The 17,269-nt window shown below is 42.4% G+C and overlaps 1 protein-coding gene across 1 annotated transcript in view; it reads right to left on the bottom strand.

Moving 5' to 3' along the window:
* Positions 1-17,269, bottom strand: part of LOC126188755 (sodium-coupled monocarboxylate transporter 1-like) — a 244,087-nt gene that overhangs the window by 186,866 nt on the left and 39,952 nt on the right. Inside the window, exons 6-7 of the mRNA XM_049930365.1 lie at positions 13,240-13,394; positions 6,785-6,925 (exon numbers count right to left, since the gene is read on the bottom strand). Of these exons, the coding sequence (XP_049786322.1) occupies positions 6,785-6,925; positions 13,240-13,394 (296 nt within the window). The remainder of the gene's footprint in view (positions 1-6,784; positions 6,926-13,239; positions 13,395-17,269) is intronic.

Below are 17,269 nucleotides of genomic sequence, written 5' to 3'. Positions count from 1 at the left end.
GTAATGTCTGCTAAGGTTTCCGTTTTCATATTCGTTTTCTTTGCGCAGAACGAAAATTGCACTGACGGGAGAAAGAAATAGCAACACCAAAATGTAATTAATGTAGAATAACGAAATTTCGGAAATACATTTGTCTAGGTAACATATTTAAGTGATTAACATTGCACGATCACAGATTATGTAAACGCTAGATAAGCTTTTGCAGATTGAAATGCAAATAAATTAATAACCACGAGAATATTGAATGAAAGCTCGTAAACGAGCATGCGCTGTGTTTTTACAGGTGCTGGAAGTCAGTTGGTGGGCTGGAGTACCATGTTCAAGGAGTACCATGCGAGTTGTACTTGGTCGGTCAACTGAGGGACGGATAATGCTGGTTGTGGATGACGCTGGTGTTATCGTCGGATCATGTCCCATATGTCTTTGACTGGAGACACATCTGATGACAGAGCTGGCCAAGGCAACATGTCGACAGTCTTTAGAGCATGTTTGGTTACAACAGCGATCTGTGAGCGAGCGTCATCCTTTTGGAAAACACTTCCTGGAATGCTGCTCATGAATGGCATCACAACATGTCCAATCACCAATTGACTTTCAGATTTGCAGTCAGGGTGCTTGGGATTACCACGAGAATTCTCCTGCTGTCATACGAAGGCGCACCCCAGACCATAAGTCCAGGTGTAGGTGCAGTATGTCTGGCACCCAGACAAGCTGGCTACAAGCAGTCATCGGGCCTCCTCCTATCTAGGACACTAGCCATCACCACTGGAGTCGCAAATGGCGGTGATTTGTGCTCAGTGGAAGGCAGGTTATAGTGCGACTGACTTGGAGCTGTTTTTGAAGTAACCCATTTGTAACATTTCGTTGTGTCACTATGGTACCAACTACGGCACATGCAGTAAAATGCGACAGAGCCATGAGCCGAAGCTGATGTTCTTCCCTCTCGGTAGTGCCACGTAGCCGTCCGTAACTCGGTCTTGTTGAGACCATACGTTCTCGTGACCACCGATGTCAGCAGTGATATATAATGGCTACATTTCTGCCAAGCCTTTCTGCAGTATCACAGAATTAATATCCAGCTTGTCGTAGCCCTATTACACGACCTCGTTCAAACTCTGTGAGGTGTTGATAATGGCGTCTTTGTCGCCTTAAAGGTATTATTGACTACCATCAACCCACTACGTCCAGTCAGAAAGGTAACCAGCGCTCACGACTGTTCAAAATGGTTCAAATGGCCCTGAGCACTATGGGACTTAACAGCTGATGTCATCAGTCCCCTAGAACTCAGAACTACTTAAACCTAACTAACCTAAGGACATCACACCCATCCATGCCCGAGGCAGGATTCGAACCTGCGACCGTAGCGGTCTCGCGGTTCCAGACTGACGCGCCTTGAACCGCACGGCAACAGCGGCCGGCCTCACGACTGTTACAAGTTGTATTTAAAGCAAACGTGATTTTCATCCTGAAAGCGGAGCTACTACTGTGGTCTCATACGACTGGCGTTTAATCCGAGTAGATGTCTTTCAGATCTAGAAACACGCCTATCAACTTCTATTTACTACACGCAACTCCTTCATGTTATTGCAATTTTTTCCTTGAATTTCCTTGAATTTCCTTGAATTTAACAGTCCTGGCAAAATATTTCTTATACCCGTGCTATATGTCCTGGTAATGTCCGTTGAAAGTTTTGAGAATTGTTTATGTTCCACTGTAGTTTTCTTACGATTCTGGAAAATATTTTTCACTCGATTCGTTGGCTATTCCACATCCTAGCAATACATTACAACATTTTTTTTTACATCATATTAAGATTAATTATGATCACAAACATTTTCTGATCTTTGAAAAAAGTACTCGTCTTTATTCCTATGCAGCTTAGACTGACGTCCATTACTTAACGTATCCTCAAGATCTGTTTACATGTAATGGTTACGAGAGCAGTGTAAGAACTAAAGGGTGATAGAACAACTCGGAACACATGACATACATTTTATGGTACTACGTGACTGTTTGCTAGTCTGTAACAAGATAGTGAATAAGAGAAATTTGCCATTGATTCTCATAACATGCTGTTTGAATTTCATACAGCGATTTCCGGTCATACGAAAGGAAAATAGATGATCAGACACAACTGTATGATATTACGCATAGACAAATCGTTTGGAAAATTAAAGAACAGATGCAGTCACCGTATCCTAGGTGTCCGAACTACAAACCTCACGGCAGCTGTTCTTACGTCTACCGTCAGGAGACTGTTACAGCCTTTGAGAAATGTTAATCTGTGAGCTGGGCAACCCACTAGTCCCTTCATAAATGCTAATCGTGGCGAGAACTGTAACATAAGTGTGAGCAGAAGAATAGTGTCCTGTTATAGTACTTTAATATGGATAGTGAATGTCAGTTTACCAGTACATGCGGACCGCTGTGGACGAGCGGTTCTAGGCTCTTCAGTCTGGAAACCGCGCTGCTGCTACGGTAGCAGGTTAGAATCCTGCCTCGGGTATGGATTTGTGGCAGGTTTAGGTTGTTCTAAGTCTAGGGGACTGATGACCTCAGATGTTAAGTCCCATAGTGCTTAGCGCCATTTGAACGAGTACATACATTGTCTGATCACATTAAAACAGCCACATGTCACAAGCCTGAGTAAACATCTTTTGCAGTGCGGACCGCTGCGAATTGTGCAGGAAGACGGCTAACGAAGTTCTGGATGTGACCGACGGAGATGTGAAGCCACGCAGGCTCCAGTGTTGGGGTCAGATGCTCTAGGTACCTCGGCTGAGGATGCTAGGCGCGAACATCCCTATCGATTGGGCATAAATCGCCAGGGCAGTACGGTAAACATCCTAGTTACCTTCGAACTACGTGTATACACTACGAGCTGTGAGACAAGTAGCATTGTCGTGCTAGCAGATGCTACTGTGCCTAGGAAAAACAAACTGCGTAAAGGGGTTCAAATGGCTCTGAGCAGTATGCGACTTAACTTCTGGGGTCATCAGTCGCCTAGAACTTAGAACTAATCAAACCTAACTAACCTAAGGACATCACACACAAAAAAATGGTTCAATTGGCTCTGAGCACTATGGGACTTAACTTCTGAGGTCATCAGTCCCCCAGAACTTAGAACTACTTAAACCTAACTAATCTAAGAACATCACACACATCCATGCCCGAGGCAGGACTCTAACCTGCGACCGTAGCGGTCGCTCGGCTCCAGACTGTAGCGCCTAGAACCGCACGGCCACTCCGGCCGGCCTAAAGGGATGCATATGGATAGATACATATATGTGCTGATCCATTTTGCCTTTCTAAATGACGATATCACGCAGGGAATGCCTGGAAAACATTTCCCAGCCCATTAAAACCATGTATGGTTTTTGCTTTCGTACATTCCATGCCGTATGTGCCATTGGCCATTTGTTTGATGCAGCATAAATCGTCATTCATCTGAAAAGGCCAACCTGTCTCCAATCATTGGTCATCCAGTTGCAGTGTAGGCGTACAGATTCCAGCCTTCATTGCCAATGAACAGCAGTATAAATAAGTCCACGAACCAGGCACCTGCCGCGGAGGCAAATGGCAACGTTGACTGAACGGTCGTTGAGGACACACCATTGGTAGCGCCTTGATTCATTTGGGTTGTCAGTTGCTCATCATCTAAAGGTTTATTCGCCAGTGCACATCTCTGCAGCCGTCGTTCACGCCTGTCATCTATGGCCCGAGGTGTACAACAGGAGTCATGGCGCTGGTTTGGGACAAAGGCATTTTGTCATGCACGGCGTCATGCGAATAGATTACAAACTTAATCGTTTCGGAAATGCTTCTACCCTTAGCCAATTTGCCAATGATCATGTCATTTTGGGCGTCAGATAATTCGCTCGGTTTCCGCATTACGACAACGAGTGCAATGTTTTTCCGCCCCTCACCCCTGACACGCTTTATATACCCTCTCCTGCTAATGCTGCCACCTGCTGTCTGTGATTGGTTATTGCACGTTGACCTCGAACATAGCTGTTGGTCACAATAATACGAGGTGTCGGGCACTACAGTGCGACTGTGCCGTGTATCTCACCTCGGGCGAACTGCAACCCAGGACCGCACCTGGCGCATAAAAAGGGCGGAGACAATCTTCATAAAATACCCAAGCACCACTCTTGTAGCACTAGGTCGCTGCCGTTTATGAAGTTTAATAGCCTGCGCCATATCCGTCTGATGATTATCCTACTTGCGAGCTGGGCTTGCATTATGTATGTTTGGATAGAGCGAGATCACGACTTGGTTGCAGCCCAGCTGCGTTCCCGTGATCGTTCACTACCCACAGTGGTTCGGTATACCTGCAGGGATGCAGATATATGGATCTCAATTTTATTTGATGAGTAATGATGCCCGACAGCAAAGTGCTAGCCTGGAAGAGCCCGACATCACAGTGCTAGGCTGGAAGATGAATGCCCGAAACCTGAGGACACCTCAGCAGTTGACGATTGAGCGCCTATGTGTTTGTAACACATTTCTGACGCCCAGAGGGTATGCATCCGCTAGAACCACAAACTATGCTGGATAGCCAGAGTGAGAAATTAACAGTCTTAGTACGCCATTAGCTGTGAAACCGAACACCGTAAGTATTACTTCCATTTCGTTACCCTGTGCCAAATTGCATATTAACGTTTGAAAAAACCCCTAAGCGACGTAGATGGCACTGAGAAAAATTGATAGGGTAGTAATACTACAGTGCTGTCACGTTCTTGACATAAAGAGAGATCTTCGACAAGACATACACTATTGTTCAATAAATGCTATCCTGATAACTCTAAAGGGTGACTCTTATTAAAGGTCACAACCATCAAAGCGACGTAGATATTATAAGCCCCATGAGGTCGCAAATGTAAGGAAATACCTCAAAAATGATGAGAAATGTTAAAAATGTTGCTTTTGGGATATTTCCCATCATTTTAGACACCACGTGCCTTATGATAAAACACCTGTCTCAGCGTCATCTAAGTCACTTCGGAGGTTTTTAAAGTGCTATGAGAATCACTCCGTAGAGTTATGAAGATAGCTTTCAATGAAAAATAATGTATCCTTATCAAAGATCTCTTTTTATTTCAATGAACATGACATTTCTGTAGTATTACTCAATTAGCCCTTAGTTTGTCGCCATATCCTCAACTAAAATTTGATTTTGATTATTTTCATACCTTTTTTTCTGGCACCAATATCGTAGCGCAGTTTTCAATTTTATTTTTCACTCATAAATGTAAGTTTGGTGACGTTTCCATGAATATACGATGCTGAGTCTGAATTGCGTATTAAATGCTTCACTACAAAATTATGCACTGGTTTCAAGATGAATCCCTGACTTCTGTTGTATTGACTGAGACATAAACTGCAGTGTTCTTTTAAAGTCACACGCTGCTATATATCTCGCTCTTCATTTAAACTTTCATTTTTTCCACTTCGTGCAACATTTTAATGTTTCCATGCCATATGTCAACTCTTTCATCTAGGATTTACTGTGACTTTTTTTGCAAATATTTGTTAGTGTCCCCTATGTTACCCTAACATGCAACTAGTTTTCAGTAATTAAGTTTGCTGTTAAGCAATAACTTTCTCATTTTTATTCCATTTTCAACTGACCACTGTGCTTTTGAGACTTTAAGCATCTCACTGTTATTTTGTAATGCAACCTGCCTTCCATGCCTACGAAAACATGTCCATTTTTATTTCTGGTTTCTTCCAGTGGACTGGAGAATTCTAAAAATTCTTGTAGTCTGCTTTGCTTGAATTAAATTTTACATGAATAAATTTACTAAAATTAATCCTCATAACGCATTCAAGACATCTTTATTCCCCACAATTTCTAGCGGAATGTCTTGGTCGTTATGTTCACCATAGTAATACCGTCTCATGAGCTCGTCATCTCTTAAGAATTGCCCCGTTTGTTAGTATGGGGTCTCTTCTTTACTATATTGCCTCCCATCTACCCTTCATCAAGTACAGTTTAAGAACTAAGCGACTATGGCTTTTATCTGTTTCCTAAATCTAAGAAATAATTTATGATATTTTTCTGATTTATCCCAAGTGATAAATGCTTTGTAGTATAGCACTGTGTGTGAGTCGTTGAAACTTATCATGGAATTTTAAGTTCATTTCTCCTATAGGATTCACTGACACAAAATTAACGTTTTGGAAAACCCCATGTCCTTTACTATAGTGTTCCATTTTCGTATACAGAACTTGCACCCATTTTCATATATTTTACTATTATGTTCCCATAAAGTAAGGGAAGTTATCATCTGTTGTATTCCGCATTGTCGTTCTAAGCTAGACATTTCTGAAGGTAGTTCGATGTTGCGCTCCTCCAACTCAGGTCTTTAATTATTGGCTGAAAGTATAGTATCAAGTGTCTATTGTTAGGTATGTTAGGGACAGAACGAAACCTGGTGCTGGCACATATCCAGCTCCTATAGAATACCTTCAAAGGTATGGGCAGGCTGAAGATCCAATATGACGGACCGATTACCAGCAACAGTTTCAAGTGACTCAATGAGACAGAGCGGAGGGATGTGAAGTTGATTCTGGACAAAGGTGCGAAGTCTGGCGATTAGAAACTTCATGCTGGTGCCTCCTCTCCTTTCCCAGCCGGATACTAGTGGTAAAAATTCTATGTACAATCAACAATCGAGATATGAACAAACCACCTCTTGAATCTAGTGCCGATGCACAGGACTGCGCTACTGATATTGGCTACGGATGTGGGTACCTCTCGTCCTCTGGGATAACTCACTTTCGACAAGCCGCCAGGTCCGGCAGCGACATGAACTTTTGCACCATGCCCTGGTGGACGGCGCAGCCTCCTACGAATGACGCCGTCGCGCCGATCACCACTGCCCAGAAGGAGCTCCGAACGAAGGGGTCTGGGGTCATCCTGCGCATAGAAAGTGCGAAAAGACATTTAGTATCCAGTCATGCCGTGGCAGTTCCAAAATATACAGGAAAAATATTCAAAATGCAACGACTGATTCTTACGTCCAGGAAGGATTGGCGTTTTGAAGTCTACAGCTAGTAAGTAAACAAAAATGACACTTACATAATACGCCGCTAAGCGTTAGAGTCGTTATCTTTAAGGGGGAAAAAATTCGTCGGTAGTTATCTTCAAGCAGAATTCGGCTGAGTGGAGCAAAGCAATAACAAAAATGCTAATATACATAATAAAATGCTCCTTTACAATGAAAGACACGAAAGTACTCACCCATTTCACTTCTCCAACAACCACAAAAATGAGTGACGTTGATGTTAGCGACAAACTCGATGAGAAACATTAAATCACTGAAATTAAATATTCCTACTCTGACCGATGGTGTCCCTACTGCATTCTATACAGAACGTGAAGCTGCTTTAGCTTACATTTTAACGATATGATACCGCATATCATATTTTTTTTTTTTTTTTTTTTTTTTTTTTTTTTTTTTTTTTTTTTCGTCAGTCTACTGACTGGTTTGATGCGGCCCGCCACGAATTTCTTTCCTGTGTTAACCTCTTCATCTCAGAGTAGCACTTGCAACCCACATCCTCAATTATTTGCTTGACGTATTCCAATCTCTGTCTTCCTCTACAGTTTTTGCCCTCTACAGCTCCCTCTAGTACCATGGAAGTCATCCCCTCATGTCTTAGCAGAAGTCCTATCATCCCGTCCCTTCCCCTTATCAGCGTTTTCCACATATTCCTTTCCTCTCCGATTCTGCGTAGAACCTCCTCATTCCTTACCTTATCAGTCCACCTAATTTTCAACATTCGTCTATAGCACCACATCTCAAATGCTTTGATTCTCTTCTGTTCCGGTTTTCCCACAGTCCATGTTTCACTACCATACAATTCTGTACTCCAGACGCACATCCTCAGAAATTTCTTCCTCACATTAAGGCCGGTATTTGATATTAGTAGATTTCTCTTGGCCAGAAATGCCTTTTTTGCCATAGCGAGTCTGCTTTCGATGTCCTCCTTGCTCCGTCCGTCATTGGTTATTTTACTGCCTAGGTAGCAGAATTCCTTAACTTCATTGACTTCGTGACCATCAATCGTGATGTTAAGTTTCTCGCTGTTCTCATTTCTACTACTTCTCATTACCTTCGTCTTTCTCCGATTTACTCTCAAACCATACTGTGTACTCATTAGACTGTTCATTCCGTTCAGCAGATCATTTAATTCTTCTTCACTTTCACTCAGGATAGCAATGTCATCAGCGAATCGTATCATTGATATCCTTTCACCTTGTATTTTAATTCCACTCCTGAACCTTTCTTTTATATCCATCATTGCTTCCCCGATGTACAGATTGAAGAGTAGGGGCGAAAGGCTACAGCCTTGTCTTACACTATTCTTAATACGAGCACTTCGTTCTTGATCGTCCACTCTTATTATTCCCTCTTGGTTGTTGTACATATTGTATATCACCCGTCTCTCCCTATAGCTTACCCCTACTTTTTTCAGAATCTCGAACAGCTTCCACCATTTTATATTGTCGAACGCTTTTTCCAGGTCGACAAATCCTATGAAAGTGTCTTGATTTTTCTTTAGCCTTGCTTCCATTATTAGCCGTAACGTCAGAATTGCCTCTCTCGTCCCTTCACTTTTCCTAAAGCCAAACTGATCGTCACCTAGCGCATTCTCAATTTTCTTTTCCATTCTTCTGTATATTATTCTTGTAAGCAGCTTCGATGCATGAGCTGTTAAGCTGATTGTGCGATAATTCTCGCACTTGTCAGCTCTTGCCGTCTTCGGAATTGTGTGGATGATGCTTTTCCGAAAGTCAGATGGAATATCGCCAGACTCATATATTCTACACACCGACGTGAATAGTCGTTTTGTTGCCCCTTCCCCCAATGATTTTAGAAATTCTGATGGAATGTTATCTATCCCTTCTGCCTTATTTGACCGTAAGTCCTCCAAAGCTCTTTTAAATTCCGATTCTAATACTGGATCCCCTATCTCTTCTAAATCGACTCCTGTTTCTTCTTCTATCACATCAGACAAATCTTCACCCTCATAGACGCTTTCAATGTATTCTTTCCACCTATCTGCTCTCTCTTCTGCATTTAACAGTGGAATTCCCGTTGCACTCTTAATGTTACCACCGTTGCTTTTAATGTCACCAAAGGTTGTTTTGACTTTCCTGTATGCTGAGTCTATCCTTCCGACAATCATATCTTTTTCGATGTCTCCACATTTTTCCTGCAGCCATTTCGTCTTAGCTTCCCTGAACTTCCTATTTATTTCATTCTTCAGCGACTTGTATTTCTGTGTTCCTGATTTTCCCGGAACATGTTTGTACTTCCTCCTTTCATCAATCAACTGAAGTATTTCTTCTGTTACCCATGGTTTCTTCGCAGCTACCTTCTTTGTACCTATGTTATCCTTCCCAACTTCTGTGATGGCCCTTTTTAGAGATGTCCATTCCTCTTCAACTGTACTGCCTACTGCGCTATTCCTTATTGCTGTATCTATAGCGTTAGAGAACTTCAAACGTATCTCGTCATTCCTTAGTACTTCCGTATCCCACTTCTTTGCGTATTGATTCTTCCTGACTAATGTCTTGAACTTCAGCCTCCTCTTCATCACTACTATATTGTGATCTGAGTCTGTATCTACTCCTGGGTACGCCTTACAATCCAGTATCTGATTTCGGAATCTCTGTCTGACCATGATGTAATCTAATCGAAATCTTCCCGTATCTCCCGGCCTTTTCCACGTATACCTCCTCCTCTTGTGATTCTTGAACAGGGTATTCGCTATTACTAGCTGAATCTTGTTACAGAACTCAATTAGTCTTTCTCCTCTTTCATTCCTTGTCCCAAACCCATATTCTCCTGTAACCTTTTCTTCTACTCCTTCCCCTACAACTGTGTTCCAGTCGCCCATGACTATTAGATTTTCGTCCCCCTTTACATACTGCATTACCCTTTCAATATCCTCATACACTTTCTCTTTCTGTTCATCTTCAGCTTGCGACGTCGGAATGTATACCTGAACTATCGTTGTCGGTGTTGGTCTGCTGTCGATTCTGATTAGAACAACCCGGTCACTGAACTGTTCACAGTAACACACCCTCTGCCCTACCTTCCTATTCATAACGAATCCTACACCTGTTTATTTAGGGTTGTCAAGATTAGTGGGACACACTGCATATCAATCTCTTCCATTTTCTATAAACCTCTCGCCCACAATTAGCAAGAGTCTTCTTGCAACGATAAGACGAGTATTCTGTCTAAATTCGAATTGCTCTTAGACCAAACTCTCCTTCATTAGCGTTTACAGTGTTTCCTTAATGGCTGGTGTTTAATTTATTCCCAATTCTTAACAAAGTCTTATCTTAGGAGGTTGTCTCTTTAGACGTAATGAAGTCAACCGTCTTAGGGTAGTAAACCCTCATGTCAAATCCTTGTTCTCCAGTTTGCGGGTTGGATCGGTGGTCCATAAAAACTTCCTGATGCTCGAAAATGTAAAGGGAAGCCTCGCAGACTGGAAAAATATTAGGACGATATGAAATTGTTTTCGTAAGGCATTTATTTTGATCTAGCCATTCTGTGACGATGTGAATACGATCTTGAGTTCGCCGGCCGAGGTGGCCGAGCGGGTCTACGCGCTTCAATCTGGAACCGCGCGACCGCTACGCTCGCAGGTTCAAATCCTGCCTAGGGCATGGAAGTGTGTGATGTCCTTAGGTTAGTTAGGTTTAAGGAGTTCTAGGTTCTAGGGAACTGAAGAACTCAGATGTTGAGTCCCATAGTGCTCAGAGCCATTTTTTGATCTTTAGCTCATGATACGTTTAAGTCAGAAAGATGACAACTGGGGACTAATGAAAACGGAATAACTGGTAATTATAGGTTAATAACTTGAAAGCTTATCCGAAAAAGAGTATGTAAATTAATATTTATATCTAAAAACAGTAAATAAAAACAAATTAACTCTAGAATATTTAGTTCTTTTTCTGAAGAGACTGGATACATAAAGACACTAGTTTTGAAGTTCACGTGAATGACGGTTCACTAATAGTAGAAAATTAAATATCTAGGGGCTTAGATTGGCAAAAGTGGATTGAGTAATATGGAAGTATATTATAGAATACAACAAAGCAGAAAAGTAATGGGGTGCATCAATTCTTTTTTATAAGACAAGAATATTTCTAACAACAATAAGAAATTAGCGGATAGGCTAGTGGTTGAATCGGTCCTAAGCTGTGGATGAGAACTGTGGATGTTAAATACTGACCCCCAAAGAAGGCTAATAGCTGTAAAAAGCATAGTTTACGAAGGAGCGTCAGACTATCAAGATTGGAGGAAAAAGCTAACGACGAAGTGAGAACTAGAGAGATGGCAAATGAAACTGTGATAGAAAACATTGGAAGACAGAACTGAAAGAAAACTGTTGTAGTGTTACGGGCACTTATTGAGAATGCCAGATCATCTCTGGCCTAGGAAAATTTTTGACTTGAAACCACCTTGCAGGTGCTCTTGGAATGACAGCGTCAACGAAATAATGGAGCATGACGGTACACGCAGAGAGGATGTACTAACTAGAGAATCTTGGCAGAAGATAATAAGAGTGCAGTAAAACGTTATTAATTGATAGTTATATTAATTAATACCGTAATAATAACAATAATAAGAATAACTATCTAGATAAATAAAAATATAAATGTTCGTTTCTACAAAATCGTAAACCTCAGAAAATTCTTCACCGATTTCTTTGAAATTTTGATACAACGTTGTATTCTAATACGTGCACGTTTTTGTGCGTCTACTGGAGCACCATATAGTATCCAAATACATATTTATTAATAAAGATGTTTGCAAACACTTCATGTTCATTTGTTCAAAATCATAAATTTCCGAAAGCTCTTCACAGATTCATTTGAAATTTTGAGACAATATTGCATTCGAATACGCCTGTACTTTTGTGTATTACTGTCGTGTGTGTATAAAAACATCAGTTTTTTCATCTCCATAAACAAAAACGTAAATGTTCTTTTGTTCAAAATTGTAAATCTTCGAAAATTCTTCACCGCTTGTTTCGAAATAGTGACACAACGTTTTATTGGTATACGCGCGTGTTTTATATACCTGTTTTCTAAATATGTAAAGCTTAAAGAGGAAACGTCTTAACCAAAAATCTCGAAACGTTCTTCAACGATTTACGTTGAATATTTGTTAGCAAACACGTAAGCTCTATATATGCCTTATTAGGGTATGATTGGAATACTACCACGTAATCTGAATGAACAATAAAAATAAACGATGCCAAAGAGTGGGGAAGAGGAGATGGACAGATGGGTGGAAGATGGTTCAAATCGCTCTGAGCCTATGGGACAACAAAAAAAATGAGGTCATCAGTCCCCTAGAACTTAGAACTACTTAAACCTAACTAACCTAAGGAGAGCACACACACCCATGCCCGAGGCAGGATTCGAACCTGCGACTCTAGCGGTCGTGCGGTTCCAGACTGAAGCGCCTAGAACCGCTCGGCCACGCCGGCCGGCTGGGTGGGAGAAAAAGGAGAAATAAAAGTGGGAAGGAGGAGATGGACAGAGAGAGGGGCTGGGAGGTGATGGAGAAAATGGGGCAGCAGAAGATGAACATAAAAGTGGAGGAGGAGGTAATGGACAGAAAGAGGGTGGCAGAAGGGGGGAGATAAAGAGAGAGGGAGAGGGGAAAACTGACATGGAAAGGACGTAATGGACAGAGAGAGGGGGGAGAGAGAAAGCAGGAGGAGATTGAGAGTGAGGGAGGGAGGAAGTGACGGAAAGAGAGAGGGGGAAGAAGGAGGAGATGAACAAAGAGAGAGAGAGAGAAGAAGATGGACAGAGATAGTAGGGAGAAGGAGGTTAGGCATTACATCGAATTCCCATACATGCTGGAAACTTGTGTTTTCTGTTATCTTTCTTTTCCATTTAACCAGAGTAGGCCTCAGCAGCGAGAGGCCAGGAGCAGATATTTTTTAATACAACTTTCCACAGGACCGAGCGTCCACTCTACGGATACTCAGCTTGAGATCTTGTGACTGTGCTGTAGCTGAGGAAGCCAGGTGAGGAATTAGAATCACTGTCAGAAACAAAAGTCCAGTTACGCCAGATGTAATTTTACCCTCTGAGAATGTCATCCCATTAAAGATGGACTTGTTGCAAATCATATTGCCTAATCGCCTACCTGCTATGATATTGTGCAGTGTCGCACTTTGCTTACTCACACGAAGAAGGCGACCCTGCCCCCCTCGTCGGCGGCCCGCCACACCTCTGCGAAGCCGCCGGCGCTCACCACCCCCAGGATAAGCACCGCGATGAAGGCTGCCAGCGTGACTCCGCTCTGCAGGAAGTCCGTCCACACCACCGCCTTCAGACCGCCCTGCACCGCAGATAAATTCAGTTGATTACCCTCCTTCACCAAGTACTTCACATCAGCAAGCAGACATACAAAAGAATCACAGACATTTTTTGCTGAATCCCAGGCCGTTTCATTGTTTCTAACTCCTAACATACGAGGGTCAGATGTTCGAAAGCGGTAACTATTTATTTACAACAGATAGAACGCAGAAACAAGTTTCAGCGTTTTACTGTCGTTCAAAGTAGTCACTAGTTTTGTGTTTAACGAGTTGCCAGCAATGTGGAAGATGTAGAATTCCTTTAACAGAGCCAGTTGTGTTGATAGTTCGAATGGAGTGGTTGTACTACCCTACGACTCCGTGTAGCAGTGCGCTTCCTTCATGTCTGGTATACAGTCAGAGTCGCAAGTGTCTTCATCCAGGTAGTATGGTCAATGGTGCAGCGCTCCCACAATGCCATCGATCGAGTAGAGCAATCACAACTCGCGTCGTATGTACCCTGACATTTCGTGAAAACTGATTCGTGGGTTATACGAAAAGTGCCGTACTTCTTTCTCAAAGTTCGTAGTAGGTTTTGTTCAAAAAACGGACAATAACACAACGCACTGATGGCATGTAGTTGGAGAGTGGTATGCGTTAGTATAACACTATCACGGTTGACTGGAATACTCTCTTTCAAAATCTAAAGGTGGCAGGGATTAAATACAGGGAGAGACAGGCTATTTACAATTTGTACAGAAACCAGATGGCAGTTATAAAAGTCGAGGGGCATGAAAGGGAAGCAGTGGTTGGGAAGGGAGTGAGACAGGGTTGTAGCCTATCCCCGATGTTATTTAATCTGTATATTGAGCAAACAGTAACGGAAACGAAAGAAAAATTCGGAGTAGGTATTAAAATCCGTGGAGAAGAAATAAAAACTTTGAGGTTCGCCGATGACATTGTAATTCTGTCAGAGACAGCAAAGTACGTGGAAGAGCAGTTGAACGGAATGGACAGTGTCTTGAAAGGAGGATATAAGTTGAACATCAACAAAAGCAAAACGAGGATCATGGAATGTAGTCGAATTACGTCGGGTGATGCAGAGGGAATTAGATTAGGAAATGAGACACTTAAAGTAATAATGGAGTTTTGCTATTTGGGAAGCAAAATAACTGATGATGGTCGAAGTAGAGAGGATATAAAATTTAGACTGGCAATGGCAAGGAAACCGTTTCTGAAGAAGAGAAATTTGTTAGCATCGAGTATAGATTTAAGCGTCAGGAAGTCGTTTCTGAAAGTATTTGTATGGAGTGTAGCCATGTATGGAAGTGAAACATGGACGATAAATAGTTTGGACAATAGAATCTTTCGAAATGTGGTGCTACAGAAGAATGCTGAAGATTAGATGGGTAGATCACATAACTAATGAGGAGGTATTGAATACCACTGGAGAGAAGAGAAATTTGTGGCACAACTTGACTAGAAGAAGGGATCGGTTGGTAGGGCATGTTCTGAGGCATCAATGGATCACAAATTTAGCATTTGAGGGCAGCGTGGAGGGTAAAAATCGTAGAGGGAGACCAAGAGATGAATACACTAAGCAGATTCAGAAGGATTTAGGTTGCAGTAAGTACTGGCAGATGAAGAAGCTTGCACAGAATAGAGTAGCATGGAGAGCTGCATCAAACCAGTCTCAGGACTGGAGACCACAATAACAACAACAGCAACAACATGCCTTAGGATAACACTATCACGGTTGTACAAAGGAATGAAAAATAGACCTAATTTCCATTTTGCTGAGATTCCGACGAATGTAATGACGGCATGATTGGCATGATTAACATTTCAGCTGTGGCTCGTACGAGTTCGCCCATGTCTCAGCCAGGGTAATGATAAGGCGTGAAAAAGCCTCACGTTCGTAGCTTTCCTAGAAGTACGAACAACGTCGAACCGTATCCACTGCTCCATCATTCGATGGATTTTTTCTCATGCGCAAGAGTTCCTTCAGAATGTGAAGCAGTCATATTCTCTAATCCCTTCTCTCGGGCCACCTTGCAAATCGTTTGTCGTCGATCTTTGTCCATTTACGCGATACGACGGTCACCCATCTTGCCACTGTTCCATTCGGCGATACGGATTACCCGTAAGCCTGATGGAGATGTTGATGATAGTGTCGTGCTGCACGCCCTCTGGCGCATTCAGTTTTTATTCAGCTCTGTTGTTCATGTTTCGAAAACACCGTGACATCACTTCATCAGATCGTCAACTACACAAAGCAGTATACTTCCGCTAACTGCACATGCAACAGATGTAAGAAGGGAGTGATCATTCACTCTTGCTCTGTGATAAGGGATGACGGGGAGAGACGGTATGAACTAACGTGTGGCATAACCTAAATTCCGAGCGGTTCTAGGCGCTTCAGTCCGGAACCACGCTGCTGCTACGGTCGCAGGTTCGAATCCTGCCTTGGGCATGGATGTGTGTGATGTCCTTAGGTTTGTTATGTTTAAGTAATTCTAAGTCTAGGGGCCTGATGACCTATAGTGCTTAGAGCCGTTTGAACCATATATTAAATTGGTTTAATCAATTGCGTTACGTCTACATTGCATGCATGCCAGTATTAAAGGTCCAACTCTCGTAATATCTCGAAATACAGTGCTCAACCTCAAACGTGTTAGTCTCGGTTAGGACATTCGCCAACTAATAAAAAGCGTGCCTCGTTCCCTCCGTGATTTTCTCTCGCACTTGCCCTGTTGGTATAAACTCTTTTAGCATTGTGATTATTGAGTTGCTCCCGGCGTATTTGATAATTAAAATTTCCGCGGGTGTACTGCCGGTCTACAGTGTCATCAGATGATGGCGACATGTATGATCGCCGAAATGGTTCAAATGGCTCTGAGCACTATGGGACTTAACAGCTGTGGTCATCAGTCCCCTAGAACTTAGAACTACTTAAACCTAACTAACCTAAGGACATTACACACATCCATGCCCGAGGCATGATTCGAACCTGCGACCGTAGCAGTCGCGCGGTTCCGGACTGCGCGCCTAGAACCGCGAGACCACCGCGGCCGGCATCGCCGAAATATTGTGCCCGTTGGACACTGTAGACCGGCAGTACACCCGTGGATATTTTGATTCTTTTAGCATTATTTATTCAGTTTAACAAATGTCCGAGATTTTCGCTTTCTTTAAGTAGTTCTTCTGTTTCTTGTCGTGTTATGTATTACCTTTCATTGCATCCCAAGGGTGATGATATAAAGAGAGAGAGTGTCACAGAAGTTGTTGAATTGCATATATCGAAGAAACGGCTGGGTTTTTCCTTCATGAAGATATAAGGTTGGCTATTTCCGAGGTTCATAAATTTATGCAAAATGTGACTGCTGATGGCATGCATGAAAAAGCTCCACTGGCTTGGGTGACAGAACGATTAAAATTAATAATTGGATACGCTATGTGGTCCTAAACCACTTTAGCGTGAGGTTTATATGACCAAACCATAGAAACCCATCATGAAGTACGGTACTCTTTAACAGCTTTCTGGATCCCGTTTGAGGGCATTTACGGCCAGCTGCCAAGTTGTTATTTATCGTACATGCAATCAGTCGGTGACGTGCATGGAAAAACGCAAATTTAATGAAAGAATACTGTTGTGCAACAAATGAGGTGTTTCTGTGGGAAGTGTGTGGCCTGGTTGAGACTGGTGAAACCAATTTACTGAAGAAATTATCGAAATGTTGTTTCAGCAGCTTCACTGAGTTCGTGGTCACTGCTGATAAGGTCCTAAATTTGTAGCTCTCGTGATGGATGTTTCTAAAATACTGTGTTCCATTACCGTCTCGCTCGCTACTTGAAAGATAAATAACTGGTGGTTAGTGACATCGCAAGCTTCTATTGGCGCATAAAAAAGTCCGTTAGC

Source organism: Schistocerca cancellata, chromosome 5 (assembly GCF_023864275.1).
Source record: "Schistocerca cancellata isolate TAMUIC-IGC-003103 chromosome 5, iqSchCanc2.1, whole genome shotgun sequence".
NCBI lineage: Eukaryota > Metazoa > Arthropoda > Insecta > Orthoptera > Acrididae > Schistocerca > Schistocerca cancellata.
Note: the sequence above shows the minus strand (reverse complement) of the source record. Positions and strands in the feature narration are given on the sequence as shown.